Source organism: Labeo rohita, chromosome 21 (genome assembly GCF_022985175.1).
Source record: "Labeo rohita strain BAU-BD-2019 chromosome 21, IGBB_LRoh.1.0, whole genome shotgun sequence".
Classification (NCBI taxonomy): domain Eukaryota; kingdom Metazoa; phylum Chordata; class Actinopteri; order Cypriniformes; family Cyprinidae; genus Labeo; species Labeo rohita.
In genome coordinates, this window is record NC_066889.1 from 16,183,795 (window position 1) to 16,201,549 (window position 17,755).

General features: G+C 35.6%; 2 protein-coding genes across 4 annotated transcripts; one reads left to right on the plus strand and one right to left on the minus strand.

The window, feature by feature from the left end:
• Positions 1–53: 53 nt before the first annotated feature.
• Positions 54–7,344, minus strand: cfap300 (cilia and flagella associated protein 300). Of its 3 annotated transcripts, none has more exons than XM_051092248.1 (7): positions 7,201–7,344; positions 1,938–2,019; positions 1,784–1,856; positions 1,522–1,679; positions 1,238–1,410; positions 994–1,060; positions 54–899 (listed from the first exon to the last, which is right to left on the minus strand). In XM_051092248.1, the coding sequence occupies exons 2-7, from the start codon at positions 2,013–2,015 to the stop codon at positions 756–758; spliced, it is 693 nt and encodes a 230-aa protein (XP_050948205.1). In that variant the 5' UTR covers positions 2,016–2,019; positions 7,201–7,344; the 3' UTR covers positions 54–755. The 3 variants fall into 3 exon arrangements, with proteins under 3 accessions (XP_050948205.1, XP_050948204.1, XP_050948206.1); XM_051092247.1 differs by lacking the exon at positions 7,201–7,344 and adding an exon at positions 5,770–5,895; XM_051092249.1 differs by lacking the exon at positions 7,201–7,344 and adding an exon at positions 3,332–4,793.
• A 14-nt stretch (positions 7,345–7,358) lies between these two features.
• angptl5 (angiopoietin-like 5) lies at positions 7,359–12,667 on the plus strand. The gene is made up of 8 exons (XM_051092246.1): positions 7,359–7,627; positions 7,840–8,002; positions 8,081–8,184; positions 8,257–8,350; positions 8,434–8,535; positions 8,660–8,782; positions 10,669–10,854; positions 11,024–12,667. The coding sequence occupies exons 1-8, from the start codon at positions 7,580–7,582 to the stop codon at positions 11,341–11,343; spliced, it is 1,140 nt and encodes a 379-aa protein (XP_050948203.1). The 5' UTR covers positions 7,359–7,579; the 3' UTR covers positions 11,344–12,667.
• The last annotated feature ends 5,088 nt before the right edge of the window (positions 12,668–17,755 follow it).

The window sequence follows — 17,755 nt, forward strand, 5'->3', positions numbered from 1 at the left end:
GAATGTTTAGGCTTTACATCCCAATTTTGTTACTTTTTTGTACTAATCCATTAAACAAGTTGCGATCCAGTGAAACTCTGGATGAGCACAATCTGTTTTCCATCATGCGTACACAAAACGCATTCAAACAAAACGTCAGAATTTGCAGTTATAACGTTTTATGATCAATAACAATTTGCTACTGACGTAAATCTGACTGATGACTAAAATGGACCAACTTAAACATATATAGTGAGGAAGAGAATGACATTATTTTTCTGCTCATAATGTATTTTGTGGGGGCGTCACAGTGTTGCAAACCTTTTTTTCCCTGCTCATAACCAAAGCTTGAATTACAAGAAAAGTCCAATGTAAATGTATTATGTTTTGTGGGGACACCACCATTACTCTCAGTGTTACAAACAGTCTCAACCATGTCCAGCTATTTTTAGCTGTTCAAAACAAGTTTGCAAATTGGTGTGTTTTGCCATATTATTTTAATGTATTCTCGTTATTTTCCTATAGCGGAAAATATATATTAATTTCCTATAATTAACTAGAAGTCTCACCCACAGGCTTACTTCCACGTTGGTGTTTTACAGACATCAACTATGTATATTAGATATGAGTAATCAGTTTCTTAAATAGTAATTGAGTAAAGGTTTATTCACATGTATGAAACAGAGAGATGAAAAAATTCTTCAAAGCATGAAACTATATTCAAAAAGTGTTTACAGAAATGCAGCATTCTTGGAAGTTTAGATATAGGGCTAGATCTAGGGCTTTTCATTTCCTGAAAAGTCTCCAATACCAAATGAATGGTATAGAACATACACATGCCTTTTGAATGGATCAATACAAAGGTAAGCAAACATCTGCTCATTTTCTGTTGCGGATGGGTAGCACAATCCACTGTGATCCTAATAAACAAAAACAGCAATGTTAACATAATTAATAAGGAATGAATACTGACTGCATCTAAAGATAATGGTGCACAAGAAACAAGTTACATACATGAGCAGAAACCTTTAAGATTGTTGTGACCACACTGATCTCTTTTGTATCTCGATCCTTCTGAACACTGAAAGACATATAACTGAGAAGTTTATTATATGACAACTATACATTTGATCAGGTCTCATGGTGAAATGTTAAAGAGGTCATGTGTCAGTTTTCCACATTAATGTGTACTCACTTATTTTGGTCCCACATTCATGTGAAATGTTAAAATGGAACATAATGTCTTTAAATGTCTCACCTGACCAAGTCTTTGTACATCATTTTTGCTGTTTCAATGTAGGGATCAATGACATCCTCATATTGGCAAAGCTCACCACCCAAGACCACATGCTTGAACAGTCTGAACAAAAACTCTTGGCGATCACTTGGACTGATTATATGATAATTGTCAGAATCTTCTTCAAGCAAAAGCTGTCAGAAAGCACATCAAACAATTTAGGTTAAATTAACATTTTGATACAGCTATGATCAGCTATGTTTGAGAGCATCAGTGATAACAGTGAATGATGTAATAATTCATACCATCCTTAACTCATCAAAGTCTGGGTATATTTCATGGTAACATCTGACAATGTGGCCAGAGGGACGCACAATTCCATTTGAGTAAATTGGATTGAATATATCTACTGACACCTTTGTGCAAGGAACAACTTCAACGTTTACATGTGTGACGTCACTACCTGTGAATGGGTAAAAAGCCATTATTAGCCTTTATGAAAGGAGATATAAACATAAGATGACATAAAACGTTGTGAACCCAGTATCTTCAGCTGTAGTAACATACCCAACAGTGTCCATGATCCAGCAGTATCAAGTACTTTTAAATTGTTCTTCACAATTGGATCTTGAAAGAAATTCTGAAAAAAATAAAAAGAAATAATGTTGACATACTATGTTGCTGTGACAAAGAAAGTTAAGATTCATCTATAAATATTTACCCAGGCAAAGTCGTTGCTCATATAAGACTGGAAAGATTGGTCAAAGTTGAAGGCCTGGATGGTAATTCGACCCAACATGGACCTAAAAAGCCATGATGAATTTTAGAATGGGTAATTGACCAATTATTGATAGAAAATGCAAGAAAAAGTAATCATGTAATTTTTTTTTTTTTTTTGTATGACTGCATTTCCCAAAAGATACCTTTAAAAGCTGATAAAATACTTTAAACTTATTAAGCTTACCAATACCATGTAAATTAAGTAATCAACAACATTTTACCCACTCTCCACTGGAAACTACCTAAAGAATTTACAGTGACATTTAAATACCTTTACAAGAATCTGTTCGTTTGGGATTGCCCCTAGATTTTATGGGGGTTGCTTTTGGAATGTCTTATCAGTCTTTTAAACACAATACAATGACTAATTAGGAGTGAATAAAATTTACACATTATTTTTTATATATCTAAAATGAAGGTCTTATAGAGATGCAGTGAAAAAAATAAAATAAAATAAAGTCTGTGGGGAAGTTGAACCACCCCTTGTTTCTAGGCAACCTTAAACAAAATGAGTGATGTTACTACAAATATATGAAGACAGCATGATATTAGTTCTAAACTGCTGGATGATACAAATTTGTTAATATGGTAGGAGTGGGGTAAGTTGAGCCAGTGGTTCACCTCTTCTTGTGATTATAAAGTATGATTTTACTGTAATTCTACATTATATTTAATTAATTTTACACCTAACATTTCTGATGTTGTTCTGAAACAGGTTGATGAAAACTGGCCTTTGAAGTTTTTATGAAATTGTATTTCCCTGCAGCATTTATAAGCAGGATGTTGAGTACTATTAGACCAGCTGTGTAGGGTCAGTTGCAGTCCATCCTTTTTTTTTTAATTGCTCAATTTTAACTGTATTTTAAGAAGACATCCACCCGTTCCATTATCCACACTGCTTACATGGTATAGTGTCTAATACAGTGTCTTGATCAATAGGTGGAGAAACTCCCTGGATAGGTGGTTCGTCAATCACAATTTCTCTTCCTTTGATATAGCATGAGGTGAAAATGCTCCCCGCTCTCCCCTATATATATATATATACATATATTGCACTTATGTCACAATTTGGTCAGTTACCCGGATGTGCAGCCATATTGGAGATACTCAGATGTAAACAACAGCATGGATTGCACGGTTAATGTACTACTGAATGTTGTTCTGCTAATTTATGCAGAATTATCTAAACCACCTAAAAACATGTGGAAGCTGCTAAATCGCATAGAGGACTTAGTAAGCAGAAAAGAGCGCAATAACTTGACAAACTAAAGTTACTAAAGGTAAAGATAAGTATGAGCAGCATTAATTAAGATATTAGCTTAATATTTCACCTACCTGAATGGGAATTATAAGAACAAACACGAATGTTGTCAAGATTTTTGCCTTGGAAATCCTGGTTCAGTTTGGCCAACAACAAATGCCTTTTGTTCCTCAGACAGTTTTTTCCACACTTCTCCTTGAATTGTTCTAACTTCTGGCAGTCTATAGTACTCCAAATGTTTTTCCTGCTCCAACTAATTAGTAGAGCCCAAAACATGACAATAATTGCCCATTTTTAGCAGCAATAATTAGCAAAATTTGCTAATTCTGTTTGGTTCAGTGGCATTGTTTACATTCAGTGCTGCCAATATGGCCAACTGACGACACATCATGAAAACATTCTATACAGCTTCACAAGTCAATTTTAAATTGAAGTACATTTCTAGTTAATGTGTTTTATAGATGCAGACACTTATGCATGACTGCATTTCCCAAAAGATACCTTTAAAAGCTGATAAAATACTTTAAACTTATTAAGCTTACCAATACCATGTAAATTAAGTAATCAACAACATTTTACCCACTCTCCACTGGAAACTACCTAAAGAATTTACAGTGACATTTAAATACCTTTACAAGAATCTGTTCGTTTGGGATTGCCCCTAGATTTTATGGGGGTTGCTTTTGGAATGTCTTATCAGTCTTTTAAACACAATACAATGACTAATTAGGAGTGAATAAAATTTACACATTATTTTTTATATATCTAAAATGAAGGTCTTATAGAGATGCAGTGAAAAAAATAAAATAAAATAAAGTCTGTGGGGAAGTTGAACCACCCCTTGTTTCTAGGCAACCTTAAACAAAATGAGTGATGTTACTACAAATATATGAAGACAGCATGATATTAGTTCTAAACTGCTGGATGATACAAATTTGTTAATATGGTAGGAGTGGGGTAAGTTGAGCCAGTGGTTCACCTCTTCTTGTGATTATAAAGTATGATTTTACTGTAATTCTACATTATATTTAATTAATTTTACACCTAACATTTCTGATGTTGTTCTGAAACAGGTTGATGAAAACTGGCCTTTGAAGTTTTTATGAAATTGTATTTCCCTGCAGCATTTATAAGCAGGATGTTGAGTACTATTAGACCAGCTGTGTAGGGTCAGTTGCAGTCCATCCTTTTTTTTTTAATTGCTCAATTTTAACTGTATTTTAAGAAGACATCCACCCGTTCCATTATCCACACTGCTTACATGGTATAGTGTCTAATACAGTGTCTTGATCAATAGGTGGAGAAACTCCCTGGATAGGTGGTTCGTCAATCACAATTTCTCTTCCTTTGATATAGCATGAGGTGAAAATGCTCCCCGCTCTCCCCTATATATATATATATACATATATTGCACTTATGTCACAATTTGGTCAGTTACCCGGATGTGCAGCCATATTGGAGATACTCAGATGTAAACAACAGCATGGATTGCACGGTTAATGTACTACTGAATGTTGTTCTGCTAATTTATGCAGAATTATCTAAACCACCTAAAAACAGGTGGAAGCTGCTAAATCGCATAGAGGACTTAGTAAGCAGAAAAGAGCGCAATAACTTGACAAACTAAAGTTACTAAAGGTAAAGATAAGTATGAGCAGCATTAATTAAGATATTAGCTTAATATTTCACCTACCTGAATGGGAATTATAAGAACAAACACGAATGTTGTCAAGATTTTTGCCTTGGAAATCCTGGTTCAGTTTGGCCAACAACAAATGCCTTTTGTTCCTCAGACAGTTTTTTCCACACTTCTCCTTGAATTGTTCTAACTTCTGGCAGTCTATAGTACTCCAAATGTTTTTCCTGCTCCAACTAATTAGTAGAGCCCAAAACATGACAATAATTGCCCATTTTTAGCAGCAATAATTAGCAAAATTTGCTAATTCTGTTTGGTTCAGTGGCATTGTTTACATTCAGTGCTGCCAATATGGCCAACTGACGACACATCATGAAAACATTCTATACAGCTTCACAAGTCAATTTTAAATTGAAGTACATTTCTAGTTAATGTGTTTTATAGATGCAGACACTTATGCATCATCTTTTCATTTCATAATCAGAATGAGCTTTACTGCCAAATATGGAATTAGTAACGTTATTTCTGACAGCTTCCAATGCAGAAAAGGTGCATAATACAGACACACACAGGCAATAAAGCAATACAATTAAACTCAATAATAAAAATAGGCAATAAAATTAAATTTAATACAATGCAGCAATATGAACACAGAAAATATTAATCGGTTTCTTTTCCAAATTCATCAGTTATAGCACTTCCAATGTCTTTACATTTAAATGTATATTATATTCTCGCGAATCACCACACTGTTAACTACGTATGTCATTTTCAGCAGAAATATGTAGGTGTGCACATAATTAATGACGTGTCGCTTGTTCGGTTACTGGCTGTCACTGAATTTAGTAAAATTGCACCTGTCGAGAATATTCTTACCATTTCATCAGGAGTCTTGATATCTTAGGATCTTGCTGAAACGTAAATTTTTTGGTAGAAAGCAAATTGAAGGTGAACGCATGCTCAAACGAAAGTTTCTCGTCCGCCATGCTGCTTGTTGTCCACAGGTTACCATGACAACTACAAAGAGACGCGCTCATGGTGCGAAACGATGCATGAGGAAAATGAGCTTTAGTAAAAGTTTAGATTTAGTAAGTTTAAGAGTAATATTGTTGGATTGTACAAGTTTAACAATTATATATTGGTATTTCGATAAAGAAAATTTCTGCTTTATTATTAATTTAATTATTTTTAACGATCTAATAAGAAACAGTTTGCTCTGGTTTCCATGAAAGTGTTTGTTATAAAAATGGCATTTTATTGGTTTATTTAAAAAAGTAGTTTAATTTGACTGTAGACAATCACATTGACTATCAAAAATAAACAGGCCTATTCTGAGAAATATTCACTGGAGTAAAAAGTGTGACAACTAGCCCGATAACAGTCATCCGTTATAAGGCTATGCACAGTTTAAGTCAAAAGTTTACATACTGCAAATCTGCAAAATGTTAATTGTTTTACCAAAATAAGAGGGATCATACAAAATAATAGTTGAATTTATAAAAATTAACCTCTTCAAAAGTTTACATACACTTTATTGTAAATACTGTGTTGTTACCTGAATGATCCACAGCTGTGTTTTTTTGTTGTTGTTGTTGTTCTCTTCTGTTTTTCAGAAATATCCTTCAGGTCCCACAAATTCCTTGGTTTTACAGCATTTTTGTGTATTTGAACCCTTTCCAACAATGGCTGTATGACTTTAAGATCCATCTTTTCACACTGAGGACAACTGAGGGACTGCAACTTTTACAGAAAGTTCAAATGCTGACTGATGCTTCAGGAAGAAACACGATGCATTAAGAGCCAGGGAGTGACAACGTTTTGTGAACATCTATATGTAAACGTCTTTTTATGTGCAAGATCTTACTCAGGTCAGTACAAAATAAAAAATAACATGCATTTTGTATGATTACTCTTATTTTGGTAAATAATTAACATTTTGCAGATTCTACAATGTATATATATATATTGCATAATCAACAGAGCTGTCCTTGAAGGGCACTGAAGGACAATGCATGAAACCCTTTTGACCATTACCAAGAATTTCTGCATAGGTGCCAAGAGTACATATTATATACGCATTCGTGCATTTGGCTTATGTTTTTATCCAAAGAAAGTGCATTCAGCATATAGTTTGAATCAGTGCATGGTATATAAATTGATTGGAATTAAACCTATTTGGCTTAGTGCCATCTTCGACAGCACGGCACAAATGATCTGCAATTAGATGCAACAAATGACCTATTATAAAGAAAAATATATATTTGCCAATCCAAGCATTTTGAAGGTAATTTAACTGAATGTGTTTACCTTCTGTCATGTCCAGGATTTCACTGTGTTTCTGGAAGGAATGCATTTACGTATGCTGCTCTGGGTCCTGCTGATTCCCACTTCAACAGAAAGACGTGTCACATTTCAGCATCTGGTTTTCATAGCCAATACAGGATGTTGTTGAAGCGCAATAAAGCAACAATACTCTAGAATGAAGCAGAATTAGTCTAGACACTTTTTGTTGAGGTGATAACAGCTGTTTGTCTTTTTTGTGAGGTTTTCTCTTTCTTTCTTTCTTTCTTTTTTTCCTGAAGCAGTGGGCAGTCCAGCCCACCAGAAAAGAGTAGAGAAAACTACCATCTTACTGGAAGGTGCACATCTTCACATTTTCACATGTGGGACTGCTACATAGACCAAAATGATCTGGATCACTTTATTTCTGCATCTTCTTGCATCATCAGCTATGGTGAGTGTTGTCAACTTTTCCTTTCTATCATCTGCAATTAATGTTAATAAATTAATAAATGTTAAAATGTTTATTCTTGCAATATTTGCTAGAATGCATTAGTATTTCATTCTTGTTATACTAAAATACTTTGTTAAAACAATGTATGGAGCTTATATAACAAGGGTACTGAATATGTAATAATGTGTGGTATATTTTGTTTTTCTTAATAGAATACTAGCAGGAATGATCCTGCTATGTTGACTGAGAAGTCTGAGGATGTCTCTCTTCAAGGCCAAAAAGAGCATTACGACAGAGACACAGGCAAAGACAAATGCACTATGCCATGTGAAATGACTGCAAAGCTAATGCGTGATGAGAAACATTCCTTGTGTAGTAAGTGTTTAAATTTTTGTGCATACAGTGTGATATATTTCAATAATTTACACGTTTAATGCAGGTTGTGTGTCTTAGATAACCTCCAGCATACCATAGTGTCATATACAAGAAACACTAGGAAGCTGATCAGAGATCTCATTGATGAACAGCAAAAAGCTTTGGAATTTCTCTCAAGTCAGGTATTCTAAAACTTCCAAACTTCCAAACCACATATCCTCTTTGCATTCTTCAACATATTGCTTTCTTTTTAGATAATCAAGCTTACAGATAAAGTAAACACACTCAGTTCAGATGTGCAGAGAAGCAGCTGTGACATCTTTTCCGTGAAGCCCATGGAGTCCCATGGTGAGTTGATTCATACTGTCAAACTTTATGCAAAATATTTATCATCTACACAACCTCACAGTGAATTCCCTTTCGTTCAACAGGGAAAGACTGTAGTGACATCCAAGAGACACTAGGTGCCGTGTCTCCAAAAATCCCAAGTGGAATTTATATAATTCAGCCAGAAAACACAGATGTTTCCTTTGAGGAAAGTACCGTCTTTTAGTTGTTTAAAAATTTCCAACCACAGTTATTTTTATCTAAAAGCAATTCAAACACGGTTTTAGGCTTACACATGATGAATTAACCATCTTAAAACTGGCCATCAACAGGTGTTCTGTGAGATGGATTACATGGAGGGCGGATGGACGGTAATACAGAGACGGACAGACGGCCTCACTGACTTTAAACGAATGTGGTCAGAGTACTTGGATGGATTTGGACACTTACCGGGTACAGTGAGACAGTTAATAGGGTAGTTCAGCCAAAAATGAAAATTCTGTCATCATTTACCCACCCTCATGTTGTTCCAAACCTGTATGAGTTTTTTGCTTCTGTTGAATGCAAAATAAGATATTTTGAAGAATGTTGGTAACCAAAAGTCAATGGCTACTACTGTTTGGTTACCAACATTCTTTGAAATACAGTTGAGGTCAAAAGTTTACATACACCTTGCTGAATCTACAAAGTGTTAATTATTTTACCAAAATAAGAGGGATCATACAAAATTCATGTTATTTTTTAATAAGTACTGACCCGAATAAGATTTTTTACATACAGTAAAAGACGTTTACATATAGTCCACAAGAGAAAATAATTGTTGAATTTATAAAAATGTCCACATTCAAAAATTTACACATGCTTGATTCTTAATACTGTTGTTACCTGAATGATCCACAGCTGTGTTTTTTTTGTTTAGTGTTTTCCAGAAAAATCCTTCAGATCCCACAAGTTCTTTGATTTTTCAGCATTTTTGTGTATTTGAACACTTTCCAACAATGACTGTATGATTTTGAGATCCATCTTTTCACACTGAGGACAACTGAGGTACTCTTATGAAACCATTACAAACGGTTTAAACACTCACTGATGCTTCAGAAGGAAAAATGATACATTAAGAGCCAGGGGTGTAAACTTTTGAACAAAATAAAGATGTGTAGATTTTTCTTATTTTGCCTAAATATCATATTTTTTAATTTAGTACTGCCCTTCAGAAGCTACAGAAGATACTTACATGTTTCCCAAAAGACAAAATAAGTTAAATTTACCCTGCTCTTCAAATTCAAAAAGTCTTTACCCCCAGCTCTTAATGCATTGTTTTCTTCGGAAGCATTAGTGAGTGTTTGAACCTTCAGTAATACCTGTATATAAGTGCTTCAGTTGTCTGCAGTGTGAAAAGATGAATCTCAAAATCACACAGTTGTTGGAAAGGGTTCAAATACACAAAAATGCTGAAAAATCAAAGAACTTGTGGGATCTGAAGGATTTTTCTGAAGAACAGTTGGCAGTTTAACTGTTCAGGACAAACAAGGGACTCTAAACAAAGCTGTGGATCATTTAGGTAACAACACATATTAAAAATCAAGTGTATGTAAACTTTTGAATGGGGTCATTTTTATAAATTCAGCTATTATTTTCTCTTGTGGACTATATGTAAACATCTTTTATGTGCAATTCAGGTCTTATTCAGGTCAGTACTAAATAAAAAAATACCATGCAATTTGTATGATCCCTCTTATGTAGGTAAAATAACATTTTGCAGATTCTGCAAGGTGTATGTAAACTTTTGACCTCAATTGTATCTTCTTCTGTGCTCAACAGAAGAAAGCAACTCATACAGGTTTGGAATATTTCAACCAAAAATGAAAATTCTGTCATTAATTACTCACCCTCATGTCGTTTTAAACCTGTAAGACCTTCGTTCATCTTCAGAACACAAATTAAGATATTTTTGATTAAATCCGAGAGCTTTCTGACCTTGCTTAGACAGCAATGCAACTGACACGTTTAAGGCGCAGAAAGGTAGTAAGGGCATCACTGAAATTGTCCAAATTGTTGAATAAAGTTGATATTTTTGTTTTCTTTGCGCACAACAAGTATTCTCGTAGCTTCATAACATTAGCAATGTTCTTACTATCTTTCTGGGCCTTGACCGTGTCAGTTCCATTGCTGTCTATGCATCAAAAATATCTTAATTTGTTTTCCGAAGATGAGCGAAGGTTTTATACGTTTGGAATGACATGAGGGTGAGTAATTAAGGACAGAATTTAACTTCGAAATCGGATAATGTCTTAAATATTACTATAAAAAAGGTACTGACTTTATGTTTGTCTCTGAAGGTGAACACTGGTTGGGTTTAAGAAAAATCTTCAACATTGTGAATCAGAGAAACACACGTTTCCAGCTGCACGTGTCCCTGGTCGCGCAAGATGACACTACGGCCTATGCCTCATATGATAAGTTCTGGCTTGAAGACGAAACCAAATTCTTTGCAATACACCTTGGCAGATATGCTGGTAGTGCAGGTCAGCCAGCAGCAAATATTATTCTCATAACACTGCTTTTTTCAAAATTAGAATGGAAAATGCAAATAATGTCTACATATTCCATCTGGGCCTGCTGATGATTCGTTTATGATTTGCACAATACTGACAATCCATATTAAATATGTACTCTATCTTTATATTTCTTCAGGAGATGCTTTTCGAGGGTACGACCAAGAGCAGAATCAAGACACGGCTCCTTTCAGTACCTCTGACGTTGACAATGACGGTTGTTCTCCGTTCTGCAATTTTGCTGATAAAGCTGTTGAGAGCTGCAGTGTGAACCAGAACAACACAGGGTGGTGGTTTAACCAGTGTGGCAAGGCAAATCTGAATGGCTCACCACTGGACCAAGATCTCTCCAGCCAGTCACATATCCACTGGGACACCTGGACCAAAAATGGCACGCTTGTCAAAATCAAATCAGTGACTATGAAGATCAGGAGAGTTGAGATCCCGAATTTAAAATGAATCACGCTTCTGAAAATAATGTATTAAAATGGAACAATTAATAATTTGGAGTCACTTAAAACTTGCACTTCTGCCCTGTGAGCTTTTCTAAAAAAAAAAAAAAAAAAAAAAGCAATTTGTAGGAATAAACCATTTGTCATTATGATTTAGTCCACCATGCTTTTTAATCCTGGGTCACAGGCCAAAATATTCATACTAATCTTTTCAGTGTTATGAATAAAGGGAATTGTGTCATTACTAAAATGTACTGTTTACATGGAACCACACATTAAACCAAATAATTCAGTTAAAGACACTGTCAAACTATCAGCACCGGAAATTCCCAGGAGTACAATTCTCAACTGACTGTTTACATGAGATTTTACACAAAACACTCATAGGCTGTTTTTGCCATTTTCAGAATATAATAATAATAATAATAATAATTATTATTATTATTATTATAATTATAATAAAGAAGGTATCTTTGAGAAGTAACATACAATGAAAATGTGTAAAAATCTATAATTTAAAATAAAATAAAGTAACATTGTGAGGTATGAAGTCACAGAGAAATAAAGTCACACAATTCCAATATATGAAGTCACAGTTTAGGAAATAAAGTCACAAGATGTGAAGTCACAATCATGATAAAGTCCTGAGAGTTATGAAAGTTATAAAAGTTTACTGAAGCTAAAACCAAAACAACATACCACAAAAAAACCCTAGAAAAATGAACTAAAAACCAGAGATGTTCCCAAAAACTCTAAACTGAAACTATCTCACGCTTAGAAATAAAACTGAAATGATCCTAAACTACTTTCAGTTTTCGTTTTGGACTCTTTGGACTACAGCTGAATAAAGTGGCCCTAGCAATCCCTAAAAAGTAGCGGGCCATCATACTGTTCTAGACAATGAAAGCCAACCTCCTGAGTCAGAGTAGAAAGGGTGAAAGGGCATTTAGTTACTTACAGAGAAATACCATTTTAACATCTTATTTACAAACTCTACATGGAGCTTTTAACGAATATCAATTTAGATGCATTCTTTGTATGGCAGAATTAAATTATGATAGAAGCTTAACAAGTCTAAAGCAGCGTTCCACGATATACCGATACTAAAAAGGTGTCATGATAGCCTGATTTTAAAAACGCTATGATTCCTCAGTTTACTATTATCAGTACTTTAAGAATTCGTTTTAATAAGAGCCGTATTTCCTGAGTTGCGTTGATGTGTGACAGTGGGACAGTGTGTGTGCAGCCCCCTGATTCCACACTACATAAACACTAGTCATGCCAAACTTTATATATCTGTGATGGGCAGGACTAGTTAAACTTAATGACAATTTAATAGTGGATAAGAAACATGCATGCTTGAGAAAATAAAATGCAGGATGTGTTTGATGTTAAAATGAGTTATTAAGTACAATAAACCTCATAAAAGAACTCTTTAACACACCCAAAGTGTGTGCATGGAAAGTTGCCTTTCTCACAGACAGAATGTGATAGCGAATTCTGCTCTCTTTTACGAGTTATTGTGCTTCAACGGTCAAATATGCACACAATTACGTTAAAATACCCTTAATGTGATATTTAGGTGAAGCACCTTTACAGCCTCAAGTCTTTTAGGGTATGATGAGACAAGCTTAGCACATTTGCATTTGGTGATTATCTGCCATTCTTCTCCTCACCTTTTCACCTCTCAAGCCCTGTCAGCTTGGAGTTTCAGGTTTCATGTGGGATTTTCATATTTTCAGGTTTTTCCAGAAATGTTTGATTGGTTTCAAGCCCAGGCTTTGGCTGGGCCACTCAAGGACATTCACAGAGTTGTCTATAAGTGACTCTTGCTGAGTGCTTAGGGTTATTGTCGTGTTGAAAGGTGAACCTTCTGCTCAGTCTGAGGTTCTGAATGCTCTGGACTAGATTTTCATTAAGGCTATTTCAATATTTTGCTCTGTTGAGGTTTCCTTCTACTCTGACGAGTCCCTTAGTCCCTGCCGCTAAAACAGCCCTATAGCATGAGGCTGCTACCTCAATACTTTACTTTTGGGATAGTAGTGTGCAGGAAATGAGCAGTCCCTGGTTTTGTTCAAACATGATGCTTGGAATTGAGGTTCATCAGACCAGAGAATCTTGTTTCTCACAGTCTGAGAGTTCTTTAGGTGCTTTGTTGCAAATTCCAAGTGGGTTTTCATGCGTCTTTGCTGAGGAGAAGATTGAGTTTGGCCACACCGATATAAAGACCGGATTGGTGGAGTGTTGCAGTGATGTTTGTTCTTCTGTAAGTTTCTCCCATCTGCATATATTATCATAGAGCTCAACTAGATTGACCATCTGCTTGGTTACCAGTCTAACCAAGACATTTCTCCATCAATTACTCAGTTTGGCCAGGAGGCCGGCTCAAAGAAGACTCGTAGTTGTTCCAAACTTCTTCCATTATGGAAAATAGAAGCTACATGCTTCTGTGAACCCTTGAACTCTTCCCCAAATGTGTGGCCTGACACAATCCTGTCTCTAAGCTCTACATGCAGTTTTTTGGACTTCAGGGCTTGAATTTGCTCCGATATGTATTTTCAGCTGTTAGACCTTTTCTGAGAGGTGCCTTTCCAAATCATATTCATTCAATCGAATTTGCCACAGGTTAACTCTACTCAAGTGTAGTAACATCTACAAGAGATATGAATGCTCCTAGGCTAAATTTGAAGTGTCCCAGAAAAGGGTATGAGCACTTATGGAATCATTTCAGTTCTTTTATTTTTATTTCTAAAGTTGTTACAAACATTACAAACATTTTTTACTTTGTTATTATGGTGTATGGAGTGTAGATTCAGTCTTTTTACCGGTAAAGCACCATTCGCACATCAGTTTCAAAATACCGGTAAATTCTGTGACATCCTTAACCAGAAATTACCTCTAAACGGTTGCACCCCCATTCTTGTGTCTGGGGGTAAACACAGTTAGTGGGTTTGTTGATGTTTTCATGTTTGTTTCAAACTTTCACACTTATGCAGCTGCTTTTGGCACAGATACATTGTATTTGATGACTTTAAATCAAACTACACATGTGTCATCTGTGTCAGAATGATATGATTGGCCCAGAGTAGACGTATTATGTCAATGCATTTTGATGCTCATATCTGTAATCTAGTTCTGCGCTCATATAGAGGACATTACCGGTAATTTTCACTGGTAATGTTACAACTTCCCTGGTAAATTGCCGGCACAAATTTACCGGTATTTTTGAAAAGGTCCTGTTCACACATGAACTCTTAACGGTAATTTACCAGTTATTTACCACAGTAGAAACAGGTAATGTCTTAACCTTATTGAGATTAATAAAAAAGATTTTATGAGATTTTAGGTGACCAGGCACTTTAAAAATGAGGGTGAAAAGCAGTGTCACCATTTACGTGGGTGGTCTATTGTTTGTCCTGATTCACTGGCAAGACAGAGATAATTAACACACTTAAAATAAGCTGCATAGTGTGTGGGCCGCTATTAGCATCACTATCCTTGGGTAAATATGTCAGTTGCTATGTGTGTATATGTTAAACCATCTGTACTATGTCTATTTAGAGCAAAGAATCCAGCCAAATTTTGTCCTGCCAAAGACTAAACAAAAAGTCCAGTTCTGCTGAAGCGTTTCGTGAGTAGGACCTTGCCCTGGGCCTATGTGGGAGTCACCGTGAGAGAGTGCAGGAAAACCAGATAACACTAACCACCATGATATCAACATGAGAATTTGGGATTTAGTGCACAAAAGGGATGGTTATTTTAAAGGACACATAGACAACAGTACCATCTTCACTCCAGTGTTAAGAATGCAAAATGTCCTCCCTACACTAAAAAAAAATAGAATTTTTAAAGTTGTAAACAAAACAGATGAAGATTATTGGAGTATGTTTACAAGAAAATACTACTTTATATTATTTTTTAAATTAATGAATTTATTTTTTGCTACTTGCCATTGCCCTGTAATGGTGAAATTTACTAGCAATTTCTGAACTAAAATTGTTTGTACACTATTTTTTTAAAATTAATTATTTTCAGTGAGTCTACACAGACCCACTCACCCATTTATGATTATGGTTTCCCTTGATATTAGCAAAGAAAAAAAAATATGTAACAAAAAAAAAAACAACTTTTAAGTGTAAGGTATGTTACACTTAAACATAATACATTTTTGAATAAGCTTACATTTATTTTTAAATTTGAGACTTTTATTGCACATTATTTTATTGTACATATATTTTAAAATTATATAGATTTACATATATCATTTTGCCACGGCTGTATAGGGAATAAGGAAGATGACGGAGACAGAAAGTAGGATCTAAACTTCTTATTTAATAAACACAGGCAGAATGATGGGGAATAAACACAACGTAGGTAATTGTGACCGGAAAAAGAAAGACTGAACAGAATGGGGTTTAAATACATGGGCAAACGAGAGCAAATCAATGACAGGTGCAGGGTAATTAATCAAAAACCATAGAAACACATGAAGAACAGAAAACAGAAGGCAGGAGAACAAGGAAAACAGAACCAAAACACAAAGAACATGTGACACATTTACAGTATTGCAGAATTTTCAGTTTACAGCAGATGACCTACAGACTTCATTGGAGTGTCACAATTTATACTTCTTATAATATTAATATAAACAATTAACATTACAAAAAAAAATAAAAAAAACATTTTTAGTGAATTGTTGGCCTTCTGGAAAGTATGTTCATTTACTGTATATGTACTCAATACTTAGTAGGGGCTCATTTTGCTTTAATTACTGCCTCAATTCGGCGTGGCATGAAGGTGATCAGTCTGTAGGAACTGCTGAGGTGATATGGAAGCCCAGGTTTCTTTGACAGTGGCCTTCAGCTCATCTGCATTTTTTGGTCTCTTGTTTCTCATTTTCCTCTTAACAATACCCCATAGATTCTCTATGGGGTTCAGGTCTGGTGAGTTTGCTGGCCAGTCAAGCACACCAACACCATGGTCATTTAACCAACTTTTGGTGCTTTTGTCAGTGTGGGCAGGTGTCAAATCCTGCTGGAAAATGAAATCAGCATCTTTAAAAAGCTGGTCAGCAGAAGAAAGCATGAAGTGCTCTAAAATTCTTGGTGACTTTGGTTTTCAAAAAACACAGTGGACCAACACCAGCAGATGACAATGCATCCCAAATCATCACAGACTGTGGAAACTTAACACTGGACTTCAAGCAGCTTGGAGGCTATGAGCTTTTCCACCCTTCCTCCAGAATTTAAGACCTTGGTTTTCAAATGAAATACAAAACTTGCTCTCATCTGAAAACTTTGGACTGGACTGACTTTGGACCACTGGGCAACAGTCCATTTCTTCTTCTCCTCAGCCCAAGTAAGACGCCTCTGACGTTGTCTGTGGTTCAGCAGTGGCTTAACAAGAGGAATACGACAACTGTAGCCAAATTCCTTGACACGTCTGTGTGTGGTGGCTTTTGATGCCTTGACCCCAGCCCCAGTCCATTCCTTGTAAAGTTCACCCAAATTCTTTAATCGATTTTGCTTCTCTCAAGTCTCTCAAGGCTGCGGTTCTCTCAGTTGGTTGTGCATCTTTTTCTTTCACACTTTTTCCTTCCACTTAACTTTAACATGCTTGGATACAGCACTCTGTGAACAGCCAGCTTTTTTGGCAATGAATGTTTGTGTCTTACCCTCCTTGTGAAGAGTGTTAATGATTGTCTTCTGGACAACTGTCAGATCAGCAGTCTTCCCCATGATTGTGTAGCCTAGTGAACTAAACTGAGACCATTTTGAAGGCTCAGGAAACCTTTGCAGGTGTTTTGAGTTGATTAGCTGATTGGCATGTCACCATATTCTAATTTGTTGAGATAGTGAATCGGTGGGTTTGTGTTAAATGTGTTAAATGCCAAAATGATCACAAAGACTTAAACTACTTCAGTCTGTGTGCACTGAATTTATTTAATACATGAGTTTCACAATTTGAGTTGAATTACTGAAATATATGAACTTTTCCACAACATTCTAATTTATTGAGATGCACCTGTATGCTATTGTTCAAAAGTTTGTGACCGGCAATGTTAACTGGTCTCCTTTTCCACTTACCGCCAGACTGAAAGCATTAGCATTAGCTGTTACACTTTTCCGGCTAATGGTTGCAGGCTTGCCTTCTAGTGGCTGTGGTTTTTCTGCCATTATTAGTTAGTTTGTGTTAGCTGTGCATCATTAATTACCTTGTTTGAGTTCCTATTCAGGCCCTGTCCCAAATGGCACCCTAAACCCTTACGGCCTTCTTCTGAGTCCACACTTTTGTGACATAATGTTGCTTTGACTGTCGGGTAAAAGTCTGCTGCGGAGCTCAGAGTTTTGGGACTTCCTGCAAACACTTCCTGCAAACACTGATTTTTGAGTTTCAGCCCTTTTGATGACGAGAAACTG

Bases quoted from the DNA above. Each gene is read 5' to 3' on its own strand.
- cfap300 (XM_051092247.1), bottom strand. From the start codon at position 5,879: ATGGCGGACGAGAAACTTTCGTTTGAGCATGCGTTCACCTTCAATTTG. The intron at 1,680-1,783 runs GTATGTTACTAC...ACCCATTCACAG, and splicing joins TGGATCATGGACACTGTTGG to GTAGTGACGTCACACATGTA. The intron at 1,061-1,237 runs GTGAGACATTTA...TATGTCTTTCAG, and splicing joins ATGTACAAAGACTTGGTCAG to TGTTCAGAAGGATCGAGATA.
- angptl5 (XM_051092246.1), top strand. From the start codon at position 7,580: ATGATCTGGATCACTTTATTTCTGCATCTTCTTGCATCATCAGCTATG. The intron at 8,003-8,080 runs GTAAGTGTTTAA...TGTGTGTCTTAG, and splicing joins TGAGAAACATTCCTTGTGTA to ATAACCTCCAGCATACCATA. The intron at 8,351-8,433 runs GTGAGTTGATTC...TTCGTTCAACAG, and splicing joins GAAGCCCATGGAGTCCCATG to GGAAAGACTGTAGTGACATC.